This window comes from Trachurus japonicus, chromosome 11, assembly GCF_045865225.1.
Source record: "Trachurus japonicus isolate A0001 chromosome 11, Traja_1.0".
In the NCBI taxonomy this organism is placed as follows: domain Eukaryota; kingdom Metazoa; phylum Chordata; class Actinopteri; order Carangiformes; family Carangidae; genus Trachurus; species Trachurus japonicus.
In genome coordinates this window covers 15,669,157-15,685,435 of record NC_140917.1, presented here as the reverse complement: position 1 = coordinate 15,685,435, position 16,279 = coordinate 15,669,157, and the positions used below count along the sequence as shown (strand labels likewise).

General features: G+C 47.7%; 1 protein-coding gene across 1 annotated transcript in view; it reads right to left on the bottom strand.

Annotated features, from left to right (window-relative positions):
* The window catches only part of ext1b (exostosin glycosyltransferase 1b), a 115,387-nt gene extending 100,571 nt beyond the window's left edge, over positions 1–14,816 (bottom strand). The window contains exon 1 of the mRNA XM_085791240.1: positions 12,712–14,816. Within this exon, the coding sequence (XP_085647366.1) occupies positions 12,712–13,655 (944 nt within the window). The 5' untranslated portion in view covers positions 13,656–14,816. The remainder of the gene's footprint in view (positions 1–12,711) is intronic.
* Between the last annotated feature and the right edge of the window lie 1,463 nt (positions 14,817–16,279).

Below are 16,279 nucleotides of genomic sequence, written 5' to 3'. Positions count from 1 at the left end.
CGGCAGCTGGGAAATGCAATGCAACGCATCTATTTTTTGAGAGATGTAGTCCGTCTGTTCCCGTTCCCAAAAAACATCCCCTGTGTCGTCCTCTAAAAAGCTTATCAGCATCCAGAGATGCCGCCGGCTTTGAGGCTCATTTGGTCTCGCCTCATACTCCACATTAAATGCAATTTATTGAATAATGAATCTCCTCTGCTCCTCAGACCATGTGAACTCAGTAAATTCACTCAGTGAAAAGTGAAAAAAAAACAGGCCTTTAAGGTCACTCTCTGATCCTGGATGAAATTCAAATGAAATTTTATTTTCTCCACGTCAAAGAGAGAAAGTACGGGGATGTTAGATGCCTCGGTGCTGCTTAGTTGGAAATATTAGTGAAATCCAGGAGCCGCCTGTTCCCTCACAAGGAGGATGAGGGATCCGTGCTACACTGTACGGCTGCATGTGTAGCCTATATGTGGTCATGCTACTAATTTGAGGAGCAAAAAAAAGGCATGAATAAAAACTAACTCTTGGTGATACATTATTCATGTTTTGTAGCTTCTGGGGGTTCCACATGAGTGGCCACAGTTAGAGTTAGCGCCGGGTTTCGGCCAAACAAGATGCTGCTGAGTATGCGGGAGGGATGGGAGGTGAGTATGTGCACGTGCATACTGTATGTGTGTATGTGTGTGGAGGGGGAGGAAGAGGGCTGGGCGGGAAGGTTGCCTGAAGGCCTAAAAAAAAAAAAAAAAAAACATTCACTGAGGAAAGCAGCAAAAAAGTTGGGCTGGAAGGACACACCACTGAATCAGCACTACTTTGCTGGAGGGAACACACGCAGGCCTGGCAGCATGCATAGCCACGCACATATGCATATGCAGACGCACAATTTAACACACACACACTCACACACATACACACACAGCTCAGACTGCAGAGTAAACGTAACACATACTTGTCTGGATTTCTGTCTGTCCCCTCGTCGGCTACAGTGCAAACACTTTGCAGACTGAAGAGCACCCCTCCGCAGTCCAGGCCGAAGATAAAACACTCACACTAAAACAGGAGGGTGACGACTGCCAGACACACAATAAATAGCAGGTATATTCAGACATTATTAGCTCATGCTTTCCTTAAGCTCCTGGAAAGTGGGCGTCCCTGTAGAATATAAGGGAGGTGTTTATAGATAGTAAGCTATGTCGCTGTGGGCAAATAATCCCAAGTCACCTGATACTCTGCAAACTCCAGACTGGGCCCACTATAGAAAATAGAAGTGCCTCTTCTTACACACTCGGGCAGACACACATCTGTGTCTAGGGGGAACCCTGGGAGCATATGACCCATCACCTCGATATAGAAGCGTTGATACTGGAGAGCGAATCGCACAGGAGGAAAACACTGCAGCTGATTCCAACTGCACCAAAGTCTTTACACACTTACACACATACTCAGACAAACACGCAGACCTGTAATGAGGAAAACGGGTCTTTTGGACTCTGGAGCCGATTTCAAATTAATTGAACCATCTCGCCTGGTTTAAATAATTAGCATTTTGACGGTGCCAGCCAGCAGATTTTGATGAAAGGCAGGCGGTTCGGTCCAAAATGAGAGAATCTGCCAAAAGTACCATCAACCCCGTTTTAACTGGAGCACGGGAAATCCTCTAATTAAGCTCTCTCCCAGACTCGCAGGCCACACATACATATTACATACATGACCTGTACATAAATGTTACTTCACATTGTGACAGTCTGGGCATCCAGGTGGTGCACGGGCAGAGACCGCGTCGTCCACCTCTGCAGACTTCTGGGCTGCTCCGGCAAAAACGCAATTAGTGTCATTTTTTCTAGGTGCGAAGCCAATGAGAGATTGTGTCTTGGCATCTTTATCATCGTGTATCCTCTTAACACGGGGGAAGAGCTGGCCGCGACTCAAATTATGCTTTGTTTCTTGATATAATCTAAACAGTATGCAGTTCCGCTTGTGATCTGCCGTCTGCATATAGATGTATTTTTTTTGGAGCGTACCCAACCTTTAATCGCTTCCCTTCCCTGTTGCCACTTCTGTGAATGTGCACTGCGGGGGGTTGGGGTGGTTTGATACAGGAAGTCTTTAACTGATGGCCACTCGACATCTCTTCCAGAGCAACGGGGAGTTCAAGTCAAGTGCACCTCAGTCGTGTGGCTCATAATGGACACATAGTGTTAATCATGTCGACTTCTCTGATTTTTACCTCTCACAGCCCACTTAGCTAAAGGAAAATCTGTGCCGCCGCTGCAGCCACAGACTCAGCATTTCTGTCATCAGCGACATGACAACAAGCATCTTCACAGAGGTAGCTGCTAGGATGCGTCTCACCGCAGGGATCCACGCATTACGTAAGTTTGAAGCGCCTGAACCTTCTCCTCACACGTCTCACCTGTCTCACTTTTTCAGACAGCCCGGGAACGTTCTGTCTAGCGAGCAGAGCTGCAAAAGGCAAACAAGATGCAGACACTTTGAAAACAAAGTGCTGCTGTGTCACAAGTTTCTGGGGAAATAAACACTTCAATTCACCCCAGCAAAGAAAATACACGCCGTCGAGCTGCTAAACAAAGCAGAATGCTCCGCTGCTCTCTCTGCTACACGTCTTCCTTTTTTCTCCCACCCCTCCTACCCCAACCGCCGCCACCTCGTCTTTCTTCTTTCCTTTTCTTTTCTCGCTGCTTCAGATTCTCAATGGGATCACTGGCTTTTCCCCACTTGAGCTCTTTCTCCCTCATGTTCTTTTGCTTTTTTGCTTTGAGGGCAGGGACGCGGCTGGATAGACACCACCAGTCAGGATACAGCAGGCGAAAAGTTAAGCCAGCGAAACAGGGAAAGTCTCCTACGCCTCGCCGACAGAGCAGCAGGAAGAAGAAACAAGTGGGGTGGGGGGTGGGGAGTAGTAGAAATACAGCTTATTAGAATATGGATCTGCCTTTAGACCAACCAGTGCAAAGTGCCACCAGATCTTGTAACAGAATCTCTGTGGAAATGACTCAATGGCTGGAAATGCCATTATTCTTCAAATGTTTCCATCCATGATGTAATGAAATCGTACAGATGCTCTTTGATGCAGAGGGCCACAGTCATGAGAAGTCATGCTGGCAAGTTTTTTTTCTTTTTTTCTTATTTTCCACATGCATGAAGAAATAGTTGTATAATTGGGCTTTTCAGGCTGTGGGAGTGTAAGACAGGAAGAACGAGTGCAAAGGAGAGCAGAAGAGAAGAAACTGTGAGATGTGAAGAAACGAGGAGAAGGGCGAGGAAGAGTGTGGGTGTTCATTTGAAATATCCTGCGTTACCACCAGCAGCTGCACTTTGTCCTACATCGCCTCCCGAAAAACAAGCGTGCACTCCTTCTACTTTATCTTGAAAAGGAGGCCCCCGTCAGGCTCATGAATAAACACTGCGCCAAACTGGCAGCGAAAGTGGGAAAAAACAACGATAGACCAAAAATGATTCTTTCCATTTCCTTCTCTGGTCAATCATACACCCACGCTCCCGGGCAAACTGAGACTCTCCTTGGTGAGACCAGATGCCTTCTTCCCGTGCAACCCTCTCCCACCCCACCGCCTCCTCCTCCTCCTTCTCCATTAGTTTTGGCTATGCTACTGATCCGTGAAGTGTCGTGGAATCTGCCAAACCGGGGCCCTGGTTGTCGATGGTTGGAGCCGTGAGAGCAGCCATTGTTTCCCAGTTGTCGCTCAGCCTAGAAAAAGCAAAACAGGCGAGAGATGCAACAACGCAGCAGCAGCAGCAGCAGCAGTAGCGATGGGAGAGTCTATGGAGAGCGGAGGGGGTGAAACACGAGGGGAGTAAAAAGGGGACCATATGGGGAGGCTGCGATGTCAACAAGGCACAAGCGTTGCCTCTGGAAAGAGAGTAAACTTTAACACAATGGGAGCTCTTTGGAGAGCCTGAGGGCAGCCACAACTTTTTACACCCCAAGAGTGGAAGTCAAACCGAGGCTGTAAAGCCCGAGGAGCCAGACGGGAGGGAGAGGGCCCTTCCGTCAGCCTGCCAGGCCGCCAGATCTGCGCCAACAAAACCCTCTTTCTCTCCTCCAAGTCGTGGCCCCTTAAACATTGAGCCATGCACACATTCTTCAGTGACATAATGCTTTTTTAAGCTATTGCCCTCTTCAACCCCCCCCCCCACCCCATCACTCTACTACCAGCACCCACCCACCCACCGCCTCCTCCTCCTCTTTGCCCTTACTCAGATTTCCCCCTTTTGCCAATTACTATTTGAATATGAATACCAGCAGAGGGGTTAAGTGTTTGTTTTCGCTCTTGTGGTGGTGAGAAGAGAGGGAGGAGGGGAGCGGTGGGGGGGCAGCATGCAAGCTGACGTCAACGATCTGCCGTCCCATTGATGTGCCGTCGGTAGGTGTTTGCTGAACGGCCTCTCGGGGCCATAAAAGCTGTCATTCTGCAGGGCCGTAATAACTAGCTGCTCCCCGCAACTCCCCACCTTCTTCAGCCCCCTCCAGCCCCTGCCCCCCCTCACCCAGAGCTGCTGCAGCGCCCCGAGGGAGCCACAAGCTGACTGAAGTTGAGATCTGTGACAACCGCTGACAACGCCGATGGACCACGTTCTAATCAGTTTGTGTTTGGAGGGAAATGTTTTTTTCCTTCCTGTACACACACCGACTGGCGTCTTCGTCCACAGCAGATATGGGCCAGAGTTTCTGCCCGCTTGCCCCTCACTGATGAGATCTCTCCGGTCAGGTGCTCCACAGCCCGGGGACGACAGAGTCATTCAGGAAGAGGGACAAATCCCTTGGAGCTCTGGAACCAGCAGCAATCTCCTCTTCCTCTCTCTCCACACACACACGCTGACCTCTCGTACACCAACTCACTCGATGCTCCATAGTTCAGCAGTGAACAGATAACAGCCATATAAGTGCAGCCTAATTCACTCACAGTGAAAACCCTTACATCCACTTGACCAGGCGTACAAGCAAATAGGAGGGATGAGCAGGGAAATCAAATCAGAAATTACACTGAATGATCGAGTCTCTTCATTCATGATCACTGTCTCTATTTAAGGTTTCTTAAAAAGAGGCATTTCTGCTAACAAGGCATTAAATAGCATTGTTTAATAATATGTAGAATAGGTGATATTTTTTACCATTAAAAGGCACTGAAACTGCTCAGATTAGAAGTGAAGATGTTTTGAAACATTGAAGCCGAAGCTTTCAAATGTTAATAATGTGTTCAGTGATGCTAAAATGCTCTTTGGGGACAACAGTGGAAATAATTCCCTGTGGGTTTTGTCACTACGAGACACAAATTGTCATCCAGTCAGAGGATCCAAAGTGTCAAGAGCAGCCTCACAGTTAATAGTCCCGATTTAAATCACAATGTCGACAGTTTCCTGAATTTGCATTGGGCTTTACTTTGTGTATTTAAGTGGCAAACACATTTTTCAGTTAATAGAAAACAAGGGGCCAATGGCAAACCAGCTGAACGTGGGAACGCTGGAATGACAGAGACGGGAATGTGCGCTCAGAGCAGCGTTGCCCCGTCTCAGCATGCCTCTTGGTGCTCAGAGAAAGCTGAGACGTGAGACATTTTTTTAATAGTTCGTCTTCTCTTCCAAAAAAAAAAAGGAAAGAAAAAAAAAGACAGATGTCAGAACTTGGAGCTCGTTGTGCTCAGTAAACCTGCAAACAGCAGCCAGATCTTTCCTTTCATCCCTTCCTCAGCAGAGAACTTAATGAGAAGCCAATCACGTGTCCGTCCTGATCATCACTTCTCTTCGCCTCAGCCACTCACACGCACGCCCGTCTGCTTTAATTACGCTCACGAGGACCCAATCAGCTTCCTTCCTCCTCGCTGTCACAGACTCACTGCCTGTCTGCCGGAAAAAAAAAAACTTTTTACATCACTGTATCAGCACTAGTTAGGGATGAGGAAGCCTCCAGAGTGACAGAGAGAAAAGGAGAGAGGAAGAGGGGGAGTGGTGGCGGTGGTGGTGGCAGTGTACAACTTTTCCCACTGTGCCTGTGTCTCTTATTAATTCATTCCCCTTGAACATTTCCCAACAGTCCTGGAAAACGGACGGTTTTTCTGATGCCTTGTTATTCCTCGTTCTTTCAATTACCGTTACTGGAGCACAATAAACCTTTGGACCAGTTTCTTTTGCTTTTCTTTTTTTTCTCCGGAATGGAAGTGAGCAGCTTTTAACAGAGGAAACCATTCCAGGGGTTCGCCCACTGCTGTGCTAATACTCTCATTGATTTTCATTTTGGGGGAGCCCTCCCAGCTGATCAATCTCCCTCCAACAACTAGCCAGCAGCTGGCCTGGGAGGGGGCGCAGGATGCTCCACTTGGGCTTCCCTGTCTGATCCGATATGTAGTGTTTAGTGTGTGTGTGTGTGTGTGTGTGTGTGTGTGTGTGTTTGTGTGTGAGAGAACCGTGTTCATGTCCACCCCCCTCCTCTCCCCAATTCTTTCCCTCTATGGCTTCCCACCCCTCCACTGCCACCGCCACCACCTCTGAGGCCGGGGCGGCTTGGCTGCGCTGGTAATCCCTCAATGAATGTGGGTCAGTGAGCGGGGCTTTGCCTTCGTCACTCAGCAAGGGGACAGACAGCGAGGTCGTGACCCCAGTCATCCTGCGTGCACTCGCTTGTGCACAAACACACACACGCGCGCGCTCTAGCGTTCACACGCCCACGTTAGGAAGACAAAGACGCAGGGGGGGATGCACGCTCGTGCACAGACGCACACCGACACGGATGGATGAGCAGCCACAACTCACACAGACGAAAACAAGTAGCAACACAAACTTGGAACGCAGATCTGAGATTAGTAGAGCTGAAGTGATTCACAGTTACACAGTGACTCACATGAAGTTAAACACCAACAGTTTTGATGATTGATCATTTGATCATTGGAGCAACTTCCCATTAAACAAAGAGTCACAGTTTTAGCTTCTCAAATGGGAATGTTAGACAAAACAAGGCAGCGTGTGCTGCGTCATAAAGCTCAGTGGGTAGGCTATAGCAGGCGTCTCATACGCAGAGGATATAGTCCTCGCCACAGTGGCCCCAGTTCAATACTGGTGGCCCTTTGCAGCATGCATTCCCTTTCTCTCTGTCTCCCCATTTCCTGTCTCTCTACACCTGCCTTCTCAATTAAAGGCATAAAAGCCCAAAAATATATTTTTAAAAAAGGCAAAGTGTCAAAAAGCGCCACTTGAAGCATTTAAATTCATCAAGGATATAATCAATATGTTAATCAATGATCGTAATGACAGTTGGTTGCAGGCCTGGAGGGTGTTGTTTTCTAAAACATAGTCCAATTACAAACAGCAAAGAAAACCCAGTGCCCTCTGACATATGGATGACACAGCATCTCAGATCAATTCTAATTATGAATCATTTTTCTAGTAAAATACAGAAAATTGTTGTGTGAAAAGTTCAAGAATAAAAACACTGACTTCAAGTTAAGAGGAAATAACTATTGCAAACTGCTGATGAATCACCAGCTGAAGAAAATTACGATAAATGATGCCAGGGGTCATGAGAGACGCCGATGAAGCCACGTCGACTACTGTAACATGATGGTCGATTTAAAAAAAAGAGAGGAGCAGAGACGCTGAAAGTCAAAGAAGACGAGCGGCAGATCGACGACCTGATAAGATGAACTAACAAACAGAGATTTTTATGTAGTTATGGGCTTAAATCTGCAAATCTTACACATACGTACACAGTGAAATATCAAAGAGTCCTAATTAAGCCGCACCGCATTCAAACTAATTATCCTCCACATCATTAACATTCTCCATCATGAGCTCGGTACTTTATCTAAGAGGGAACAGGCAATCATGAAAAATTCATGACTTATTAATCTGACTACAGAAAAACAAACAATGGCAACCCAGGGAGTGCGACACCCTCTCTTGCCAAACAGCGAGGTAGCTACAAGACTGGGGCTTTAACTCCACAATCTCCAACAGTAGTCCTCCGACATCCAGGTGAATGCTGCTATTCCCACTCATAATAGTGTTTTACTGAGATAAGGTGGAGAGGAAGTGTTGCTGGGTTTTCTTCACTTGGCCCAGATCGACGACTGCCTCTCATTTTTGTGGCGTCGAATCAACAAAATGTCAACTAGCACGTCGTCATGAAAAAAAAGAAAGAAAGGGAGAAAAAAAATGAGGGAGATGGAAATGTGGCAGGAAGCCATCTCGAGCCAAATCACATCAGTGTTTCCATGTAGGAGAGGGAGAGAGAGAGAGAGATAGAGAGAGAGAGAGAGAGAGAGAGAGAGAGAGAGAGAGAGAGAGAGGAGGGGAGAGAAAAGTATAGGGACCAACACAAGTGGAGCAAAGGTAAGAGGAGGTAAAGCAGAGAGAGGGAAACATGCAAACAGGGGGTTTGAGTTGGCCTGTTTCCTCTTTCCTCCCTCTCTCTTTCTCTCTCTCTGCTCATGCTTTTGAGAGGATTTTCTCAAGTGGGAAAATTTGTGCTGATGACACAGTTGTGAAAATGAAAATGCTGCAGCGCTTGGTTGATGTTACTGTCATTGACTCCTAATGGGAAAAAATCCCACTACACGCGCAATTTTCTGGACTCTCCATTTCTTCCATCCCACCTCACGCAGCACTCTCCCAACATACACCTCGCGCTATTATCACTCAATCTCACACCCACTTGCTCTTCTTCTTCTTCTTCTTCCTCCTCCACCACCTCCTCCTCCTCCTCCTCTTCTTCTTCTTCCTCCTCCTCCTTCTCACGCACAGTCTCACTTTCAGGCCTGCTCGAAGGCAGACACATTTTCTGTATCTCTTCCTGACTTTCTCATTCTCTCAACTCGCTCCCTCCACTTCTCTTCATTACCCTCCCTCTCTCTTTCAGTTTTCAAATCCCCCGGGTGACCTTGAGCGGCAGCTGCCAGTGAAGCAGCTAAAGTACAAAGTCAATACGAGAAAGCTGGTTAAGTATTAAATGGGGGGGATGATGACGCTGCTGTTAGCCAGAGAAAAAAACCTTAACAAAGAGCAAATAAAAGGAGCGTGTGCAGTCGGACTTTAATGGAACACTCAATAGTCATAATGATGTGCTGAAGCAGTTGACTTGTGATATTAGATCAGACTGTACTTTTATCTGCAGGCTAAGCTGCTTGCAAACGGAGTACAGAGCATTTACAGAGTGGGTTTAAAGTTGGGTTAAACAGATGAAGTCAGTAATTCACTGTATAGAGAGACAAACAGGAACTAATGATGATTAGATCTTTATAACAAAAATAATGCAGTGAAAAAAACCCTTGTGTGAAGTGATTGTCACCAAAACAGGAAGTGGCAGACCATAAAAGGGACTTCCCTTTTAAAGGGAATGAGAAATGGGGTTCCCACAACTGAAACAGAGCGGGAGGAAGGAAAAAATATATATATCACATTTCCAGTTAAGTGAATGTCGGTAGAGGTGGTTTAGTCACCACACGGAGCGGCATTACGGCAAAAATCCCACCTTATGTGAAATTTTTCAATTGGCGAGGCCATAATAGCCTTTCACTGTCCTCTCCCAGGATCATTGTCAGCAGCCCTGAAAACTGAGTGGATAATGTAGCAGTGAATGGGCCCTTTCATCAGCGTTTGGCCATGGAAGTGGACCAGAGTGACTCCAATTGAAAGCTATTGCAGCTAAGAAAATCAATTGAATTAATGTGTGGAGAGTGTGGTGCATTTGTGTCTGTGTGTGTGTGTGTGTGTGTGTGTGTGTGTGTGTGTGTGTGTGTGTGTGTGTGTGTGTATGATGATGAGCCATGAGTGTGTGTGTGTGTGGGTTGGAGTCCATTCAGGTGCCCATATACCGGCTTCCAGTTTGGCCTCCTGCTGCTGCATTCCTCAGTGGAGCAGCATTCCTCTGGAAGCCAACGGGGTCAGAGGTCAGGAGGCAAGGATAAGTCTGGATGTAGCACCAGACATGGCAGTGTGTATATATACACATACACATACATACACATGTATATGCGTGTAGGGCTGTGTGTGCGTGTGTTTGTGGTGCATATTTATTCTACACGTATTCTAACATGTACAGGCTGTTTCAGTGCATCCCTCCCTCCCTCCCTCTCTCTCTTTATGCATTAACTTCCATTCAAACAGCATCCAGGTATGTACATACACTGTGCAGCCAGTCGGCCTGCCTTGGCAGTGCTCCCTCCTCTACCGCTAACAGCTGCTCTGACACGTGTGTGCATTCCTGAGTCTGCACCACAGCGTCCCCGTAAGGCACCGCCTGGCCCCCCCACCCCTCCACTCCTCCACCCCGCTCAGCCTCCGACCGGCCTGCTGCATATAGATCCCTTTACCTGAGAGAGCCAAGTCAGGGTTTTTGTAAAGCACAGGGCCGGCACCCAAAGGGGTTTAAATTAGATTAAAATGAAAGGCATCAGGTTGATTAAATTTATACAGGTTGCCGAATCACAACAGAAAGAAGAAATGCTTCAAATGTATTGGTTCCACTGTGTTGACAGACATTAAAGTGGGCTTGCATCCTAAACAGGCTATAACCAGCTAAATCAATTCTGCAGTCACAAGAAAAAGTTAAATCTAGGGCAGAAAGAGGTGTGAAAATCACCGAGACGTGCAGAGTGGCAACCAGAAGCAAACCCCACACTAAATACTATATAAGTGTTGTGTAAAAATAAAATTGGATTTATTGAGTTTTAGTGGGGACAGAAATCAAATGTAGTTATCGATGCTGGGAGTGAAATGACTAACAGGCGGCGGTATTGATCAGAATAAATCAACCGTGAAACACACCACAGTGAAAAGAGTGGGTCAGAGAGAGAGCGCTGCCGATTTTCTCCAGAACTCCACCGCGATCTGCCGTGTCAATCAGCTGATTACGGCGCCGAGATGTTCCGCAGGCAGAGGGTGCTTCTGGGGGAAAAAAAGCAAGGCCGGATCCGTTGGGAATGAGAGCCGTGAGCGGAGCAGAGGTGGGCCGTCCAGAGATGACTGGAATGTCAGATAATGGATGACATATCTCCCCAGGTGACACCAGGCCCAAGGCATCCAGGGAGGCAGAGACAGAGAGAGTGAGCGTGTGTGTGTGTGTTAGACAGAGAGAAGGGAAAAAGGATGACGAATGGACAGACAAGTGCATGCTTGTGAAGTTTTCTTAGAGCTCCGTTTTTCTGGCATTACAGTTCGTCTGTGAGCAGTTGGAGGTTTCTGAGTTCATCCCAAGTTCAAGGAGAGTCACTTCCTCTCTCAACACAACATATGTTTGGTTAAAAAAGTTCTTCTTCTTCTTAACCCCCCCCCTCTATAAACACACACACACAGCTACACCTTGCTCTCTCTTGCCTTTCTCCCTGACTGAATGGAAATATGTGTAGGTTAACTTTCCATATGCTCCCCATCTGTCCTTTCCCTTAACCTTGACATGCAGAGTGAATGTGTACACACATACACGCACACACACACGCACACACACACACACCCTCTAGGAACAATATAGACAAGTGCTGTTATCACATGCCTGCAGTTTCTCCAGGCTCCACGAAGGCAGAGAATCCACAGGTTGATATATGCAGATCAAACCGATGTCACTCACAGACGAGTGAACCTGGCAGCAGAGTTCACCTCGTCATGCAGCTATCTAAACATCAGATGACGCCGCCCCCCTTATTAAAAACATACCAAACATTCAAGTACAGCTGCTGATCCCAAGGGGAATCATTAATTACCACCTTGACAAAACTGAAGACCTCCAAAATTAGAGGTAATCAACTGTCCCTGGGGGCTAAGTAGAAAGGATGGCACATAGCACTTGGAAATTAAGGTGATAATTAACCCATTATGGCTGATTTAGTCGCACTAAATCGTTTCATACTTCCACCAAACTTGTTACACACCTCGGCCGACGCCAGCTACACCTCAGAGTGTGGGAAGTAGCAATTTTGCCACGACAAGGTCATGGTGCCACTGGTGCTAATTTCAGAGCCAAAAAAAGCAGAGCAGGGAGAAAAGAAAAAAAATCCCACAGTCGACTTTCACTTAATTTGCACTAAACATAGGGTGCAAATCAAACATGCCCATGCATATCCTGGTGAGAGGCTGCAGCAGTGCTCCCATGAAAGATGTGGCACTGGAGGAGGAGGAGGTGGTGGTGGTGGGGGGGGGGGGGAATTCCTTCATAGGAAAGTAGGGGAGGGAATGGAGAGGGGGGCTGTCCTGGAAGCTAATAGACTAACTGGAGATCTTTTATATCATGCTTGAGAGGAAGAGAGGAGGTGGAGTGGAGAGTAAAAAGCAGCCACAGTGGAGCATAAAAAGAGCTGATCGGCTGTGACCTGCAGTTGGAGATCATTACCGGGCCTGTGATCAATCACAGTTAATCAGTTATGTTTCCTCATTTTCTTTGACATCACTCAAAATCAAGAGTTTACCATAAAACAAAGCTAAACAGGTGACTCAACTCTGATTCATGCGCAAAAGCAGGAATCAATGTGTCACTATAGATAATACCTTTTCCGTTAGGAAGTACTTAGTGGAAGTTAATTTGACTAAACACACACACACAGACATACAGTACGTGCGCACACACAGTGAGAACTATAGGATGCGCCTGGATCGCTGTCCATGTGGATGACAGCTCTTTACGCACGCATTACGCACGGAACATCAACATTGAACACAACAACTTTTTTCCTCCCCCTTCTCCCTCAGTAACTTGTCACTTACTTGTCATACTCTGCGTTGTCCTTGTCACAGCGCGCGTCCTTGTGCTTCTGCCAGTCTTTCCCGTGCTTGCAGGTGGTGAGCAGCACCACATCCTCCGCGTTGTGGACGTGATATAAGGCATTCCTGGTGTCCGAGCCGATACCGGTCAGGTAGCGCTTCCCCTTGAACACCAGCATGTACTTTCTAAAAGGCGGGATGGAGTTGTACTTGAGGTACCCCCTCTCTCCGCCGGTCCTCGGGTGCTCCTTGGAGAAGAGGGGGATGGACACGTCGAAGTTGGGCCTGAAGTTCTCGGTGCTGATGCTGGCTTTGGCCAACATGGCTTGACCGATGTCAAAGCCCAAATCTTCCGTATAGTCCGGCCACGTCCCCGAATACAAGTTAAATATGAGGTGGTTCCTGCCGTCATTCCACAGAGGCAGGTTCTGGACCTTGGTCTTCAGGTTGTGGACGTATTGCGGGGACAGCTGGTCCCGGTCCAGAGTGTCCAGACTCAGGACGAACAGACACGCCTGTCCGGGGTCCGAGGTGTAGAACCTGGAGCCCTCGATGGTGGATAAAATATTCTGATAACTCTCGGAGATCTTCTCCCCCTTCTGCTGCGGGTAAACATAAACTTTGAATCCGTTCTTCTGACACTGGGAGAAATCAAAGCATGAATCCATGCGGCACCGTTTGCCTTTGTAAACACTCGTGTTGACGTCCCTCTTCTGCCTCGGAGATATGTGCAGGTTGTACTCCTCAGTGTCCGTCTGATCCCAGGGCACGAAAGGGTGTAAAGGGTCCGAGAAGTGAGGCCAGGGCTGGTCAGGCCGGTACCCATTCCTGCTGCGGTCATGCCGGCTCCTGCTCGCCGCTGGAAGTTGAACTCCTCCGAGGTAGAAGAGAAGCACCAGACATGCACCGGCTGAGAGCAGGATCAGGTAGCGTTTTTTGGCCTGCATGTGTCCTGGGAACTGGGGCGAGTTGTTTAGGAATAAGAAATGTAAAGTGGCCCGAAGTTAGGCTCTCACCAACCCCGGCTGCACCGCTCCATCCTCCGCCGGCAGCCTCCACGGATCCCCAACCCCCCTTCTGCGTATTCGGTTCCCAAATCCAGCAATTGATCCAGTGCATGTGGGCGATTTTTAAAAGTAGTGTCCCGTTCTTCCTCTTCTGTAGAGTTTCACCATATCGCACAGCACCTAAAAACACCAGTGCTGCCCGGACCCCGTCGGACACAGTCATAAGCAGCAGCAGCGGCGGCAGCAGCAGTAGCAGCTCTCTTCCCCTGCGCTCCTGCTCAGCCTCATTCAGCCCGGCTTGTGTGTTGGGGGCTTATTCAAATGGAAAACTGTCCGACAGCCGTCTGGGGAACTCTCTCCCCCAAAATAAAAAAAAAAAAGGAGAGAAGCTGAACAGCGACAGAGCTCCCAGAGGCTCCCCTTCGCTCGGAAAGGTACACCCCGGTTTTGGATGTTAAACTCGGTAACACATTGACCGGGGAGTGTGTGTGTGTGTGTGTGAGAAATGCCCAGTCGGTGTGGCCGCGCCGCGCTCGGATCCAAATGCCTGCGGGGCGAATTCGTCCTATCCCCCTCCGCTCTTCTCACTCCATGGTCCCGTGTGGAGAGAGGCAAGGGAACCGGAGGGGAAGCGTCGTAGCGCAGGGAGGGCAGCTCAGCTCAGCTCAGCAGTGCAACTGTAACCTGACGAATCCCTGCATTTCTCTTCTTATTTATTACAACCTCCACACAGACGCTCCGCTGCTACAATATAAAAAAAAAACCTCCCCGGCTGGAGAGAGAAGAGGAGGGAGAGAGAGAGAGAGAGAAGGAGCCAGGCAGCGGGTGAAGTTGGCCGGTCGACACGAGGCGAACGGACGCGGAGCTCGGAGCGAGTCGGCGCCGGAGAAAACGCTGCAAAAAAAGAAACGGGATTCCTTGATCCTAGTGTCCAATTACCGAGTGCTCAGTTGTTCCGATTGTTAGTCGGTAACATTCCAATCCCGACACGACGGCAGCTGACGTGACGTCCCATCGATGCGCACCGCCGCCGCTGATTGGTCCGTCCGTGGGAACGGAAGAGGCGGGACTTGCGGGGATGCACCCATTCATAACCGGCGGAGTCCTCCGCATGTGCAAATTATCTAATTGTTAAAGCCAGGAGAAGTTGTTTGAAGATGTGCCGGAGAGCAAAGCACCCTCCACACACATACACACACACTCATACACACACACGCCGATTGACACAGTTGTGTGTTCAGGCTGAGTGGGCTTCTCCACACACACACACACACAGTGTTTGCTCTCATACTACCAGGATTAAACACTCCAGCGGTGCAGGAAGGAAGAAGCACTGACTGAGATTTCCTTTGCTCAAGTTAAAAGTTTCACAACAAGAAAACAGCTCAGGCTACACGTTGTCCTGTAAAAGCCATTTTGCATTCAAAAGCAGATTTGCGGTGAAACAGCAAAAATGTGCTGAGAGACTCAAAAGTGAAAACACTCATTATATTTAATGTTCCAGCTCGTTTTTATTCGGATTACACATATTCTCCTGCATTAAAGCAGAATTAAATTTTAAAGAGTGAATTTTATTTTCAGGTTTATACACTGCTGAGTGGTTTAATCTCTGACAGTATGTCATAAACTGATCTGTTCTACACAAAGAAAGTTACTTAATTTGGAAAAACTAAAACAGAGTAGGCAATGGTATACCACCTGTCGCTAAACAGCATAGGCCAAAATAATTCAGCAAATTGAGTTATTGTACACTGATGCAAAGTTGTCATTCAAATTCTTTTATTTTCAGACAAAAGCACTATTTATGCATCTGTTTTCATTATTTTTTATTGCTCTGTGGTATTAAGATCTTTTTTTCACAGTTGAGAAAGATCCAAACCCCAGTTTTTTACTTTCCTTATATCACATTTTTCCTCTTTCTCATCTTTATTGAACAGCTGTCGAGGCAGACAGGAAATGAGGAGCGGAGGAGAGGGAGAGAGGGGAGGTATGACGTGCTACAAAGGTCCACGGCTGGTATCAAAATCAAATCAAGAATGTTGCGGTCTCATGGTGTTTTGTTGTGTCTCAACCACCAGACCACAAGGTCTCCCAAGTTTTTCCTTTTTTTTCTTCCAAACATCGTCCTCCTCTAATTTGATCCACAGTCTGGTTCTCATGGAAACCCAGACTCACTAAGATGCAGTCCTGAGAGAGCACAGACGGTCTGAAGTATAAGATAAAGCCTGTGAGATTTGCATGTAACCGTCAACTTGTCCCAAGAATTAACACAGGGAAGCAGTCAGGACATGACGGCCTTTAATGAGAAGAAGTTGTTGGAAGTCATCCCCCCCCTGCTAAAGTTTTCCTGCATCCACTAACAAACCAACGTGGCACAGCAGAGGCGACACGCTTGACAAGGAAATTAATAGCAGAGGAGTGGTTCTCGCTGAGTGTCACCATGCCTCATAAGCCTGCATAATCCTCCCCACTGCCATTTGGTGGCACAACACTCAGGCTGGGTGAAGAGGCCATCCTAATTTTTTATCGGCCAATTAGCTCAGAAGAGGGGGACTAATTAGTGG